Here is a 16,537-nt window from a genome sequence, read left to right as displayed (position 1 = left end):
TACCTATGAACTACAACTACCATGGCACAATAGCCCCAAGGTGTAATAGTTGCACTCATATCTCTTTAGTAACTAACAACTCTCCTATCACTATCCTGCAAAAGGAGAATCATGCCTGGTACTAGAAACCCAGCCAGGTGATGAAATGAACACACTACCTATATTCGTATAATTCCTAACTGTAATCTTAAGTATTTCTCCCATAGATAAATGTAACTCTCATCCCTCATCAAAGAAACCTCTCTTTGCAACAGATGGAGACCATTAAGAAAATAACAACCAATCAAAATGCAAAGAACAAGGCGCTCTGTTGTTACCAGCCCTAATTTTCACATCTACAACACAACTGTGGTAATAGGACATAGAGAACATCACAGACAAGGGAGTGGAAATATTTTAGGAGCTAGAGGACCAGGAACGAACCTTAGAATGGACAAAAAAGCTTTACCAACAGTTATCTCAATAGGCCTGCCTAAAAAACACCTACAAGGATATCACCTATAGACATGTTAACATGAAAGAGAGAAATCTCATGGGGCCTACCCTTGACAAAGAACGATAAGCAACTAAGGAAATGCTGAGAGGAGAGAAATAGTCTTCCCTAGGGACAAGCCTGTCCAAGTGGTCAATCATATACATATATCATACATATACACACACATATATACATACATACATAAATCATATACATATAAATAATGCTCAACAGACTAATCAGGTTATCTATACATACATACATGCGCACATGAGTACGTGTGAGCTTAACACCCCCCCAATAGCAAGTAAAAAAGAGAGGCCATGAATTCAAAAGGAGATAAGGAGGGTGGGATACATAAGTGGTTGGAGGGAGGAAAGGGAAGGAGGAAAACATATAATTAAAAAAAAAAAAAAAAAAAAAAAGCTAGACTAGGGGAATGCTCAGAGGAAAATATTTGCTATACACAAATGAAGATCTGCCTTCATATCCCAGTATACATGGAAAGCATTAATCCATGCTAATAATAGCAATATTTCTATGATGACACAGGAGGCACAGACATAAGCTTGAGGGTTAGCTAGACTGGCATTTACAAGTGAACAAAAGATCCTATATCAAATAAGGTGGAAGGCAGGGACTAACAACTGACAGTGTGCGCTGATGCCAACATACATGCTGCTGCACACAAGCATTTGAACACATGGACACGGACACATACACTCACACAAAGACTGAAAAATGAAGAATTCAAGTGTCTCCAGGCATGGAGGAGCATGCCTGTAACCCTAGTACTTCATAGCCAAAGCAGGAAGATCAATGTTAGTCTGTTCGAGCCTGAGCTACAAGAGACCCTATCAAGGCAAACAAGAAAAAAAGAGATTACCTACCTCACACAAAACCCCCCAGTGTATTCCAGTTGTCAAGAGCACATTTAAGAATTACTGTGTGACTCAGTACTCATAACTAGCTATTTAGAAATAAAAATAAATGGAGGACTGATGGGCAGTGGAGCACTTGTTTAGCACACAAACAAGCTCTGGGTCTCATCCCGAGCACTATATAAACTGTGTATTCAAAGAGTCTGCTATAATGTCAGCATTGCAATTAGGAATTAAAGGGTGTCCTCAGCTACCTATCAAATTAAAGCCTAGCCTGGGCTACAAAAGAACCTGATGAAAGGGACAGGGGTGGGGAGAGAAGAAATATAAATGGTATCAATGAGTAGCAGGATTTAGCCCCTTGAAAGGAGCCTTAGTTTCCATCATTAAGCGTTCAAAGGATGAATAACACCTGTTGAAATGTCTCAAGGCCACAGCATTAAGCTCATGGAGTCTACTGAATACGCACAATTTCAATCCAACAAGAAAACAGTAGAACCCAAACTAAAGACAAAGTTTACAAAATAACTAGATCTCTGGCAAGATAAGACCACATGGAAACACTTATATTAATATAAATGGGTTAATATTTAAGACAGAGCTAGTTAAGAAACGCTAGTAACAGGTCAACAGCTTTACATCTAATATAATGTCTCTGTGTGTTATTTGGGGGCTGACGTGGCTGTGGGACCAGGCTGGAGGGAAAACTGCTCATAGCAACTAGATTTTTATGCCAACTGATCTAAAAGAAAAAAGAAAAAAAAGAAAAACTATATAATAGTAGATAGTAGAAAATGTATCCCTGAGGAATATATGAAAAACAGGAAATTTAAACACAGTAGATTATTGTATAATAGTAAATTTTTTTCACAGATTAATTTTATTTATGTTCCTATATTCTATGTATGCCCTCAAAGGGCAGGAATTACATGCAGTTGTGGATTGCCAGATATGGGTGCTGAGAACTATTCAGACTTCTAGAAGAGCAACAACTGTTCTTAACCACACTTCAGCTCCAAATTTTAAAATTCTAGTCATTTAAAAGTTATGTAAGAGAATATCCTTATTCACAAATAACTCTGAAATATTTAGTGGTAAAGACCACTACATATCGCTTCAAACATTAAAAAAAATTTATGTTTAGATAGAATGTACAAATGGCAAATGTGCTCTACCATTCCCGCAACTTTCTTGTAAGTTTGAAGTTGTGGTGTTTTATGCATTTTGTTTGTGTGTGTGTGTGTGTGTGTGTGTGTGTCTAATGATTTATCCAAGGCTTTATGCATGCCAGCATGTCAGGCAATGAGTTATACTCCTACTCTACTTGTGGGTTTGTTTTCTTTTAGCTTTTTGAGAAAGGGTCTCTCTAACAACTGTGGCTGTTTTGGAACTTTGTCTATAGACCAGGCTAGTCTTGAACTCAGAGATCCACCTGCCTCTGCCTCCTAAGTGCTGGCACTAAAGGTTTGCTTCTCACCCTGGTCCACTTGTATGTCTGTCTCTTTTCAGTCAAGATCTCAAATATCTTGGTTAACATTAAACTCACTATGTAGCCAAGGCTGGTAGTTTAAATACCCATACATATCAATCTGGATACGACTGATTAAATACTTGAAACCATGTTACTGACATTATTACCAAAAGTGTGAATGAACACTAGAACACACACAAAGACACAGATCCTCATATTTAAAAACAAACAAAAAAACCCCACCTAGGAAATGTATGAGTAACTTACTTCACAGCATTTGGATCCAGACTAGCATATAAATAATATAAGCATTTCATTCTCTCTTCAGTTTCCAGGTTATGAGGAACAAGATACTGAGCAAAGATTTTCTCTACCAACAGTCTATGGAAAACAAACACACAAAAACAATTATGCTATTTAAGAAGTGATAAGTCAATTTAACCGTTTTGTATAAAGGTACTACACGGATGGTGAGAGTTATGTACACAAATAACAAAAAGCTTCAATACAGTCACTCCTCTTGGGACAGACACAGTAGTTATTTTACATCTAGTTGTACTTGGGTCTAATTTCATAATCTGTCACAAAACATTTGTTCTGCAATATTTGAATGTTACTCCAAGGGGACAGGGTCTCACACTGTAGCATAGGCTCGCCTTGAACTAATGGAGATCCTCCTACCTCAGTCCTTCCTAGTGCTGGGATTTTGGATATGAGCTCTGCTCCTGCTTATTCTCTGTCAGTTTTGGGGGAGGGAGAGATTGGTGTTTTGGCTTTCTTTCTTAAATAGAACAAGTCTCGTGTATCCCAGGCTGACCTCAAACTTGCTATGTATAGGTCAAGCTTGCACTGAACCTCTGCCTAAGCCTCCAAAGTGCTGGGATTACAAGTGTGCAGAACACCAGCCATTTTCTTAAATGTCTCTCCCCCCCCCCCACTCCCCAGGGCGGAAGTGACCTGTGGAACTAGGTCTGAGGAGGAGCCCGGGAATGAGAGCATCATGTGGAATTTGCTGGTGTTCATCTGTCTAGGTTGTAAGTTATTTCTCCCTGAATAAACACCTATTCGGCCTATTTGTTTATCCTGATCTTTATTAAACCACAATAGTTCATTTACCAATGATGATATATATATATATATATATATCGTCAATCACTCTAATTCAACAAAACACTGTAAAATATTTATAAAAACCCAAGTATTAGCATTTAAAAATAGAGAAAAATGTATCTACTGGTTGTAGCAGTATTAGCAAAAAGAAAACCAATGAGAGGGGTTTACAAAACTGGGCCTGGGTGTTCTTACACTTACTTAGTATCTACTCCCACATGACAACCCCATAAGGAAGGCACTATTACTCCTCCTTATTTTATATACCTGAAGTAGATATAAATGAAAACTACAAGCAGAAGCCAGATTTCTGTCTCCATCCATCCTGACTCACTCCTAAGTCCACACGTATTTTACTGCTTTATGCTACTTACAATCTTGGGAAGAATCTGCACAAATATACAGAAAATTATTTTTGTATTTAGAAATGAATTAGGTAAAAATTAAATAGAGTATTTACAAATGAAAAGCAGTTTTGTCAAACTATCAGACTCACTTGTCATCGATGCTATTCTGATAGTAGATGTGCAGAAGCTTGTCCTTTATCCAGCTGACTTTCTCTGCAGCTTCCTTTCCTGCTTCACCATGAAGACAGTATTTCTTATAAAGCTGAGCCAGACCCATCATAGCTTCTTTTCTCACTCGCCACTAGAAAAATAGCACTTATGAGATGAGCAAACTAGATTCAAATATGCAAATCAGCAATGGCTGCACTAGGCTATGCAGTAGTTACTGTGTGCATCCAAGCAGCACAGTGGATCTTCTCACCGGCAGCTATGCCAAACTGCTTTACTATTTTACAAATTCTCCTGATAAGATACCAGCTACTGCATAATTTTCCAGGGCAGTACTGATATATAACCTAACAAATGTTTAGTTCTCCTCAAACAAAGCAAAGTACAGATTTCATTCAATTCCTTAATTATATATTGATGTGAATAAAAGGAAAAATTAAAATTGTAAATTATATAATTTATTCTGTACACAAAAGGCTATGGTGTTAGTTTTTAATTATATACCCTTGAACTTAACTGTGAATAAAAATAAAGTTCACTATCAAGAATTCTGGAAAAGCAAAGTTGGTGAGAAAGTTCTTGTTTATCTTTGGTGAACTTCCTCACTATGTAGGCTTAAGCAAACATTGGGGCTCAAGAGGTAGTACAGCAAGTAAGGGCACTTGCTGGTAAGCCTGGTGGCCTGATAATCAATCTTGGGACCTACATGGAATCCTAAGACTTCACATGTACACGCACGCATGTACACATGCACATGTACACACACACACACTAATAATAATAATAATAATAATAATAATAATAATAAATTTTTTTAAAAAGTTTGGGGCCTGGGAATGTAGCTCAGTTAGAAGAGTGCCTGCTTTGCATGCATAGAAACCTAGATTTGATTCCTATCATTGCACACATGGAATCCCAACATCAAATGGGTAGAGACAAGAGACCCAGAAATTCTAGGTCATCTTTAGCTGTGAAAGCTAACCTGAGCTATAGAATTAACATATATGAGTGTTTTGTCTGCATGTATGTATGCACATCGGAAAAGGGCAACAGATTCCATAGGACTACAGTTAGGAGCTGCCATGTGGGTTCTGGGAATTGAACTCAACATCTGGAAGATCAACCAATGCTCTTAACTAATGAGCCACCTCTCTAGCCCCAAGACCCTATCTGTAAAAGCAAAGGGAAAAAAGACCAGGCATGGTAATGAAAAACCTCTGCCTACTAAGTGTTAGAACTTAGTAGGCAGAGGCACACTGATGCCTGTAGGTCTAAAGCCAGCCTGATCCAGGGATACAAAAACAATTTCTTTTTTTTTTTTTTTTTTTTTTTTTTTTAAAGTATATTTTAAAGGGGGGTGAGGGAGAGAAAACATTCTAGTTGTGTAACTGGAATTTCTTGTCCCACCTGATACCACAGCTGTTTGCCCCAAATAAACACTCAGATGCTATATTAATTATAAAACTGTTGGCCAATGGCTAAAGCTTCTTATTGGCTAGCTCTTAAACATTAACCCATAACTACGAATCTGTGTATGTCTATATGGCATTATCAGAGAACGCCTAGTGCATCCTATGCTCCAGGCCCCTATATGGCATCTCCCTTTGGTCCTTCTCTTCTCCTAGCCCTGCCTATCTTCCTCCCTCTACTGGCTAATGGCTTGTGTTTTATTCACCACCAATAAGAGAAACATATACACAGAAGGATATTCCCCATCATAGCTGATTTTAAGTCAGTATTTTCTCTTAAATTTCTAACGTAGAACCAAACTCACAAATGAGAGCTGTGAAATCTAAAATTCCTGTTCCCCATCTTCCAAAAGTGAAAAGTGTTAAAATGGATGCAAAACTAACTTAATAAACTAAAATCCTGAACTAAAATTGTATAGTAATGTATGATCAAATCATGTAGCCAGGAAGAGCAATTTGATTTACCTCTTTCTGAAAATGAGATAAACATTAATAAAAGGAGTATTTTTCTTAAAGGAAGAAATATCACACTAACCATCAATGGCCTTGACAGGTAATGGCAAGTTAAGAGGAGATTCAGTAAATGTGAACTCACTACATGAGAATTTAAATTAAGATAAAAAAAAAATAAAAGCCAACCATCAGAAGTTTTAATTATTGACACCATTAAACAAGTTAGTGTCCTTTTCTTTTGCAACATCTGCCACATGGTTATTTTAAAAATAAGAAGATAAAGATCACCTCTGGTAGCATGTAAAAATATACTTGTATACCCTAAAACCAGACCTAAACTATTCATATTTAGAAAATAGTTTTACAATGTCAAACAAATCAACACACTATATAGGAATTTCTCCTAAAAACAAGGATGGCTCTTTTTCTTTTTGGAGACAGGGTCTCTGAGTTGTCCTGGCTGTCATAGAACTCACTCCGTAGACCAGGCTGGCCTTGAACTCACAGATACCTTTGCTTGTTCCAGCCTCTCAATTAAAGGAATGTACCACCACACCTAGCTAAGTCCGACTCTTTCTTAAGGCTGACTCATCTCTTCTTAGTAACTACTGTAGTTTAAAACATTCCTTTTCCTTATGAGCCCATGTTTCTAACTGCATCCAATGACAGAAACAGCAAAATAAAGTAAGTAACTTAGCCTAGTAGGCATTATGAAAACTACATTTTAGGAATTTTGATACTCTTTTAACTGAATGAATGACAGATCAAACTAAGTTATGCAAAAATATAAATAAGAAGTACATACACACACATGACTTTTGCAAACTAAAATGTGCAGAAAATCAAATTAGTTCATTTTCCTAGTTTTCCTTTATATGAGAATGCTATAAGAAAAATCTATTCCCTTGGGGCTGGAGAGATGGCTCAGTGGTTTCTTCCAGAGGACCTAGGTACAATTCTCAGAATCTACATGATGTTCACAAATGTCTGTAACTCCAGTACCAGGGGATTCAACACCCTCAGATAGACATACATGCACAAAACACCATTGCACATAAAATAAAAAATAAGTTATTAAAAAAAAGAAACGAAAACTCCATTCACATAATATGAAAAGATACAGAATCAAACATACTCATTCATAAAGATAAGCAAAGGTTACGCATGGGAAAGCAGGCAGATCTCTGTGAGTCTGCAGCCAGCATATTCTACACAGTAAGTTCCAGGCGAGCTACAGTAAGACCCTGCCTCCAAAATTAGTGTGCACGAAACATTAAAACTAATAGTTCACTGGGCAGTGGTTGAGCATGGCTTTAGTCCCAGCACTCATGAGGCAGAGGCAGGTAGATCTATCTCTATGACTTTCAGGCCAGCCTAGTCTACAAAGGTACACAGAAAGACCCTGCCTCAAGGACCAAAAAAAAAAAAAACCAAACAAACAAACAAAAAAACCAAAGCTAATAGTTCTGTACTTAGTGTTATTCTGAACACAGAAAAGCTGCAACTGGTATTATAATGCAAGACACAAATAGCAAACAATTTGAACACAGTAAATCAGAGAAAAGCAACACTCCCTGATCTTACCCTTTTATCCAGTGTCCTCTCCCTGACGAAGCCAAGTAACTGATCATTTACTAAAGTAAGGTCTCTTTTAGCAGCTGTTATTATAGTAACAATGACATCATGACGAATAGCTTCTTCTGGATCATGTGATCTAACTTTCAAATATTCTAAGATTAAAAAGGAACAGTTAAGCTAAATGTTAGTTTCGTAAATTATCATGATTCAGAATAAGACAAAAGCTTTAAGCGCTGTCTGCATTAATGATTACAAAATACAAGATGACTATTACCTGTTAGACATAATTAAGTAGCCTTCCCTATTCATAAAACTATGCTTATTACTTCAGGCCACATCATAATTATTCTGGTGGAAAGTCAAATGACAGTATAGTACCAATTTTACATTTTGAAACTTCATCTATAAATTAAGACTTAAAAAAGCAGTACAGGGCCTGGAGAGATGGCTTAGTGGTTAAAAGCACTGGCTGTTCTTCCAGAAGACCTGGGTTCAATTCCCAGCACCCACATGGCAGTAAGCAACTGTCTGTAACTCCAGTTTCAGGGGACCTGACACTCACACAGACAGATATGCAGGTAAAACAATAATGATCATAAAATGAAAATTTTTTAAAAAGCAGTACAAATGTGCATGAGACAAGTGATATATATAACATATACATATATTTATACAGTTATATAAATATGAAACGGAATGACCTTTAAATTTCTAAATAAATTATAATACAAATGAAAACAAGTTATTTCTTTGCTTTTATCAGCAACATGCTGATAAAAACTTTATTTGCTATTGCCCAATAGGTAGGTTTAACTACTTTAAACTGAATAATGAAAAGTTACAATCTAAACTAGAAAATAGTCCCCTCTTTTGCACACATTAGGTATGCTAATTAGTATATTTAATAACATAGGTCTTTTATATATAATACAAATGTCATAAATCTTATATTATCTCAACTTATGATTTCTAAAATACTTCCAAATGGCCGATACATACATATATATATATATATATATATATTTTTTTTTTTTTTTTTTTACAAAATATTATCTTATAAACCAGAAATAATTTCCTAGTCTACAAAGTAGACATAGACATCCTAGAATCAAATCCTTTTTGGAAACTAGAGTTAGATACTGACCCCCATTTGAAATGTTTTGTGATTAATTAATGTGTAATAAACCAGGGAGCTTACCTGTGAGATCCTTTGCTAAATCTGGGTGGTTCATCAAACAGTGACTGGCAAATTTCACACTTTCTAATCTCACAGGAACATGAATGTCATTAAAACTAAGTAGAAAAAGATTGAAAAGCATCAATAAGGCAAATTAATTATTTATAAGAGTATAACATAAAAGTGTTTATAAACAATGGTTACTGAGTAGAAACTATTAATGTACTGATAGCTAATGTGTTCTAAGGAAAATAAAATAACTGATTATAATGGAAAGAACTGTTCATAATGGCTCACATCTTTAATCCCAGGAGGCAGAGGAAGGTACAGCTATCTATGAGTTCAAGGACAGTACATGGTCTCCAGGTGGAGCTTAAGTCAATCAGAGCTACATAATGTACAGAGACAAAGACAGAGATAGAAAAATATACATAATTCTATGAAAACACTTTGGAAACAGTATGTGCTTACCACATTAAAACAAAAACTATTATAAATATGTTATCCAATTCAGACAGATTTTTCAGACCTACTAATACTAAAAGCTTGAAATGTTGCTACATACTCAGAACACAGCCACACATTACACACACTCATGCTTACTTTGTTCCACAATTTATTCAAAAGGGCATTACTACACAGATGTCAACAATATCAATTAATGTTTGGTATATATATAATGTTTAATCATGTGGTCTCTGAGAGCACACACAATTCAAAAGTCATGCTTTCTTACCGCCCAAGAAAACACTGCCAAAGAGGCCGATTCTGTGTTGCTAAGTCTGAATCTTTAGAGCCAAACAATTTTGCTAGAAGTCGAACCACAGCTAATCGTTCTTCACCATCATTGCTCTACAAAGAGAAGACACAATGAAGGAAGCCTGCACTTTACTTCCCAAGTAGAAACAATTTTATGTCAACTATTATGATGAATAATGTGAACTATTACATGTTTTTGTTTACTATGAGAAATTTTGTCTGATTCCATGTTAGATTGCATGGCTCCCTGATGACCTTACATCTTCCCGATTGCTAATTTATGCCTACTTTACATCTTATCTGCAAGTCATACACTGATTATAAAGACTTTACACAAATATAAGCATTTTATTATATCTTCATATTGTCTACAACTTCAAAAAAATTCCAAATGACAAAGTGACAAATAATTCCTGCCCTAGTAAACTTCCTTCATAAAGATTCCATGCTATGAATACAGCCCATGCTATGAATACAGAACACTTAAGGTCTGGGTCTACAGTTTTAACAATGATTTTCCACTGACCAGAAAACATGATAAAGAACAACACTTCTAAGGAAAATGAAAATTCAAAACTAATCACTCTCAGAAAGCTTTTAGGCAGTGGGAATAAAATACGTGCATTTGCTTTAACAAATGTAAAATGATAATTATGTTAAGGCTTTAGCACATTAGTAACAAAATGGATTAAAAAAAAAAAAAAACTTTCTCTCAAGCAAAATAAAACAATGCTGAGAGATAACCAGTGTTTAGTACATCCAAAATTTACTAGTTAACCCCACTAACCGTCTAAGAAAATATTAATGTCTTAAATGTCAAACAGTAGAATATAAAAAGTTTGCATTACTTGTGAGTGGCTACATTTGCAGATCCATAGTCATTTCAACTATGTGAGATTTTACATCTATAAACTACTTAAACCAAACGGTTAAGTTGATATAAAGTCCTCATTGTAAGATTTCATATGTTCCTCAAGTGAATTCGGAATGGCCTTCAGGAGTAAAATGGCTTGTTGTTGCTTATATACAGGTGTGCTGATCCAAGTCACAGTGAATTATTATCTTATGAAGATGTATGTTGAACTGATAATAACCATTTTAAAGAATGAATGGCACAAAGATTAAAAATTTCTACATTAATGGTTTATCAATTATTTTTCTAATATTACATTTACTTATTTAGTGCATATATGTGTATATGTGTGTATGGTTGTATGTGTACCCTAATATACTGATGAGGCATAAAAATGACTAAACCCATTATTTATAAAGGAAATTAATTTAGTATCTAAATATAAATATTAAAGTCAAAATACTGAGTATCGTAAATTTCAAAGACAACAATACTTTATCTGTGTCACTATGTCTATCAGATAACAACCAGGCATGTTATGATGTCATATAGCTAAAATAAACTAAACTCGTATTTCATTCCTTTAGAAATAATGAAAATTTTTCAAAATACACCTTTTTTTCCCCCTGTAAAGCCTTAAGGGTACCTTTAGTTTGAATTCAAGCTGTGGCATGACAGATAACAACAAATGAGGATCTATAGCGAAAAGTTCCTGAATGAGATCAAATACATGTTCGGACAGATCACTGACGGACGATCTTCCCAGCACCAGGACTTGATTGAAAAACTAGAGGAGATATTACAATAAAAGATGTGTTATTTTACTTAAAAAAACAAACAAACAAAAAAAAACTAAACAATATTCTATAAATATACATGCAAAGAAAACAATGACTGAGCATTACACATACAACTGAAAGAAATGACAGAGATTACCTATTAAATTACTAATATCTAAGAGGATAAACATCTAAATAAGAAACAAACTTCCAAATATCAAATCATGAATTAAAACACTGATTATTGGTTGTGTTAAAAATAAGGACATTTCTGAAAACCTTAATTTTCATTATAATAAAACAATTTAAAGGGACACTTATAAAGCAACCACTCAGCATTTAAAAAAATTTAAAGTCTGATTTCTACTTAAAAATTATTCTATTTTTTTTTATGAGTTTAGTGATTTAGTGAAAGTCAAATACATTTTGAATCAGATAAAAATAAAGGTTGAAGACATGAAAGTTAGTTGGTAATTTAAAATTTTGGTTCAGCAATTAAAAGAATGGACTATTCCTGCAGAGGACCCAATTTAGGTCCCAAAAACCTATTAAGTGTGGCTGATAACTGCCTGTAACTCTAGTTCCAAGTGATGTGATATCATTTTCTGGTCTCCAAAAGAAACTACTAAGTGCAAACACCCCCTCCAGCAGAGGTACTTGGATACATAAAAGAATACTGAAGGAGGGGGAAAAAAAAGGATACTTAATATCCAGAGGTAAAAAAAAAAAAAAAAAAAAAAAAAAAAAAAACCCTAATCACTTACACAAACATATGCCTCCTATATACATTTAGGAGAATGTCCTTTTTATAGATTTCGTGGTTATGTGTGGGCTATGGAGGCAAAAAGAGGGCATTGAATCCACTGGATTTGGAGTTATAGGCAGTTGTGAACTACTAGACATGGATATCAGGAAGAGATTTTTGGGTCCTCTGGAAGAGCAGTAAGCACTCTTTACTACTAAGCCACTCTCCAGCTGGGAACTACATTTCAAAATTTTACAAAAACAGTTCTATGCAAATCAGCATTTGATTTGAACACCATAAAGTTATATGTATTTCTTTAGAAAAGCAAGATAAATTATGAGTAAGAATATTTTTCATGTTTATCATGAACCTTTGAAAAGAATAAAAAACAATCTTAAAAGATACACAAATGGAGCTAGAGATGGCTCAGCAGTCAAGAGCACTAACTGGTCTTTTAGGACTCAGATTCTAGGATGGCAGTTCTCAACCATCTGTAATTCAAGTCCCAGGAGATCTGATGCCCTCTTCTGACCCATATGGATATCAGGTATACACATGGTACACAGACATACACATAATCAAAACACCTATACATATAAAACAATGTATGTATACACACAAGTAAGCATGGACGATACTCATAGAAATGCATCTTGAACCTACTTTTAAAAAGTGGCACGAAAGATGCCATTCGACAGAGTTCAAGTGGAGGGCTTTTTTATTAGGGAAAGGGGAGGAGGGAGACAAACCTCCAGGGACAGGAGCAACAAGAAAGAGGAAAGAGGCAGAGAGAGACAGAGAGAGAAAGAGAGACACAGAAACAGAGGGGGGAGGGGGAATGAGAGAGGGACAGGAGAGGGAGAGGAGGATGGAAGGTAAGCAGGGCCCTTTTAAAAGGGAACATAGTGAATGTGCACAGGTGGTGCTTAGTGACTGCAGCTGAGGGTATACCCTCTCAGAACCCCAAGGACAAGCCAGTACAGATGCCTGAGTACTAACACTTACTGATGGGTATGTCAGAACTGAGAACAAAGCATTCAAGGTAACCTACCATAATCTTAATTTAATAACAGACATAGCAATTTTATGCTATTTAAATTAGTAACCCCTCTTCTTTTTTTTATAAGGTAATTTCACAATACTGTTGCATTCTCAAAGATGATTTGTAAAGGAAAACACTGATAAACCTTTAATACAAGGCAATAGGGAAATAACTATGTGTCAATTTATATTTTGCGTTTTTTTAATTTTTATTTCATTTTAGCAAAATTCTCCCTTCACCCCTTCCTCCAACCCCCCTCATTTGTATTTTAAATAGAGATAAAACATGGAGCTAAACAAAGACCAATTGCTGTGCATGAGTAAATTTGTAAAACTACTTAAGGTAATAAATTTTATTTTTTTAAATTTATCAAATTACTATTTTTTGTTTGTTTGTCTTGTTTTGTTTTTCAAGACAGGGTTTCTCTGCGTTGCTTTGAAGCCTGTCCTAGAAATCACTCTGCAGACCAGGGTGGTCTTGAACTCAGAGATCAGCCTGTCTCTGCTTCCTGAGTGCTGAGGCTAAAAGTGTGCACCACCACCACCCGGCTCAAATTTCATCTTTTGAAAAGAGAACAGATTTATGTTCAATTAATTAAAAATTTTCCATTACAGGAATTAATAGATGCACGTGCTTGTATATGTGCTTGGGAGGGAGGTGTATGACAAAGTTTGCTCCCCCGCCCCATAAGGTTTTTCTGTATAGCGCTGGCTGTCCTGGAACTTGCTTTGTAGAACAGGCTGGCCTTGAACTCACAGAAACTCTCCTGCCTCTGCCTCCCAAATACTGGCATTAAAGGCATGAGGCACCACTGTCTAGCTATCAATGAATGTTTTTAAAACACTATTTATAAGGCTGGAGAGCAGTCACCTGCTCACCAACCTGATGAGCTTAGTTTGATTGCCCATAACATGATGAAAGAAGAGAACAGGTTACCCTCACAACACACACTGTCTTTTAAAATATATACTTATAAACATCTACTAAAGAAACAGAGCCAGGCGGTGGTGGTGCATGCCTTTAGTCCCATCACTTGGTAAAACAGAGGCAGGTTGATCTCTGTGAGTCAAGGCCAGCCTGGTCTGCAGAGTGAGTTACAAGATAGGCTCCAAAGCAATGCAGAGAAACTCTGTCTTGAAAAACCAAAAGGGGAAAAAAAAAAAAAAAAAAGGAAGGAAGGAAGGAAGGAAGGAAAAGAGTTTCAGATAAATGACCCAAAAGACACAAAGAGGAAAATATATACAGATAAGGGGAGAGGCAGTCAGATCTTTAAGGCCAGCCTGCTCTACCTAGAAAGTTCTAGGCCAGCCACGGCTACATAATGAGACCCTTCTTTCTAAAGGGAGGGAAAGGATAAAGAGACAAAGTGAAGGTTTCACATATTTGAGAGGGACAGGACAAGTATGAATACAGATGCAGAAGAGGGGATAGAAATGTAGTCTTATTTTAAATTCATATCTATCATGCCAATTTAAAGATATTTTTATGGTCATGTTACATTTCTCCAATTGTGATCATATTTACATGTAAGTTTTCATATTTTATGAATAAAACTTTCTTTTTAAATGAGAAATATATCTGTATATGAATGATTCTAATAAATTCACATAATACCCCAAGAATCATAGAGTTCTGAAATAAATGTATACAGAAATACATACATTGGCAATGCATGCTTCAATAGTCTGGACTGTCCTTTTCAACAGGACTTTTGCAAGGTCGAAGGACTGTTTATTTAAGTTCTGAAAAACAAATCATGCAAAGCTATAAATGAATTGGTGAACTGATGAGATAGCATCATTTGAACAATTAATTATTCAAACCAACCAAAACAGGAAAAAAATTAAGTGAATTTCATTCAAGGTTTTACACAGATGCCAGCCAAATGAACTCAACAAATCAAATACTAAAATACATTAGACAGGCAGTCAAAAGTCCAATCTATATAAAGCTTTACTAAACTAAAAGAGATGTTAAGGCTTTTAAGTTTGTATGTTAATCAACACGAACTTATAAACACATTATCCTAAACACAAGCTCCTTCCCCAAACCCAAATGCTAAATATTTCGTTGTTTAATCAATGTGTTCTTTAAAAGTTCTGGGGAAGTGATTCAGTGGTATAGTAGACCAATCACCTAACATTTATGAGGCCCTAGATTCAAATTCCTAAACTGCAAAAAAGGAAGGGTGGGGAAGGCCCTTGATCAACCATATTTTTATTTGCCTGATCCCTTCCTTTTGAGATAGCATCTCAATATGTTGCACTGGCTGTCCTGGAACTTACTGTACAGATCAAGCTGGCCTCAGAGATCTGTCTGCCTCTGTTTCCCAAGCTAGTGTATTAAAGGTGTGAGCCATCACATTCAGATCTCCTATTTCTGAAATAATGAATACTATTCTTAAGTCCCAATGTACTTTAACAAATTCAAGGATCTAAGAAAGATGGTAGCCATGGCATATATAATTTATTGGGGGAGAAAAAACAAAAACAACTGTTTTAAAGAATACCTGTTAACATCTCTCAACTATGAAATAGATACAATCTTATTATTCATCTTGTACCTCTCAAAAAGGAACTACAAACGTTATTTCTGAGGCCCGTGGTTGAGAGCATTGGCCTCTGTTACAGGGACAGGAGTTTGATTCCCAGCACCCACATAGTGCCTCACAGTTATCTATAACTTCAGGCCCTCTTCAGGCCTCTGTGGGCACTGTACACATATAGTGCACAGGTAAAACACTCATACATGTTTTTTAAAAGCAAATAAAAAAACTTTTAAATATTTCTAACAATAGATCTCTAAACATAATAGATTTAAGACTAATATAATTCATTCTAGGGTCAGAATTGGAATTATATAAAATTACAAATGAGCAAAAGCCAGTAACTGGTTTCTTTAAGTAAACTGATCTGTAATATCTTGATACTATACAGACCTTGTGTGCGGGGATGAGGTTGATAAGAATAGAATCCAGTAATTCTTGAGTAACTCCATCACCTTCCATGATGATAGAACTCATCAAGTCTAACATGTGCATTTGTACCTTCTTATTGTGGCTATTGCTAAAAAGAAGGGAAAATAATTAAGGCATATAGAAAGACAAAGTTCCCTGGGGTATGTTTTCTTTCATATACTTTTTGTTTGTTAGTGACAAGATCTTGCTTCATAAACCAGGTTGAACTCAAGCTATGATTGCATCTCCTAGTACTCCTAAGTGCCACCATTCC

The 16,537-nt window shown here is 35.6% G+C and overlaps 1 protein-coding gene across 1 annotated transcript in view; it reads right to left on the bottom strand.

Moving 5' to 3' along the window:
* Pds5a (PDS5 cohesin associated factor A) overlaps positions 1 to 16,537 on the bottom strand; it is a 94,175-nt gene that overhangs the window by 42,849 nt on the left and 34,789 nt on the right. Inside the window, exons 6-13 of the mRNA XM_051198426.1 lie at positions 16,246 to 16,372; positions 14,969 to 15,049; positions 11,388 to 11,528; positions 9,866 to 9,981; positions 9,151 to 9,245; positions 7,959 to 8,104; positions 4,434 to 4,585; positions 3,095 to 3,208 (exon numbers count right to left, since the gene is read on the bottom strand). Of these exons, the coding sequence (XP_051054383.1) occupies positions 3,095 to 3,208; positions 4,434 to 4,585; positions 7,959 to 8,104; positions 9,151 to 9,245; positions 9,866 to 9,981; positions 11,388 to 11,528; positions 14,969 to 15,049; positions 16,246 to 16,372 (972 nt within the window). The remainder of the gene's footprint in view (positions 1 to 3,094; positions 3,209 to 4,433; positions 4,586 to 7,958; positions 8,105 to 9,150; positions 9,246 to 9,865; positions 9,982 to 11,387; positions 11,529 to 14,968; positions 15,050 to 16,245; positions 16,373 to 16,537) is intronic.

The sequence above is a fragment of the Phodopus roborovskii genome, unplaced genomic scaffold (genome assembly GCF_943737965.1).
Source record: "Phodopus roborovskii unplaced genomic scaffold, PHOROB, whole genome shotgun sequence".
NCBI classification, from domain to species: Eukaryota; Metazoa; Chordata; class Mammalia; order Rodentia; family Cricetidae; genus Phodopus; species Phodopus roborovskii.
The sequence above is the reverse complement of the archived record's forward strand: the minus strand, read 5'-3'. Positions and strand labels throughout refer to the sequence as shown.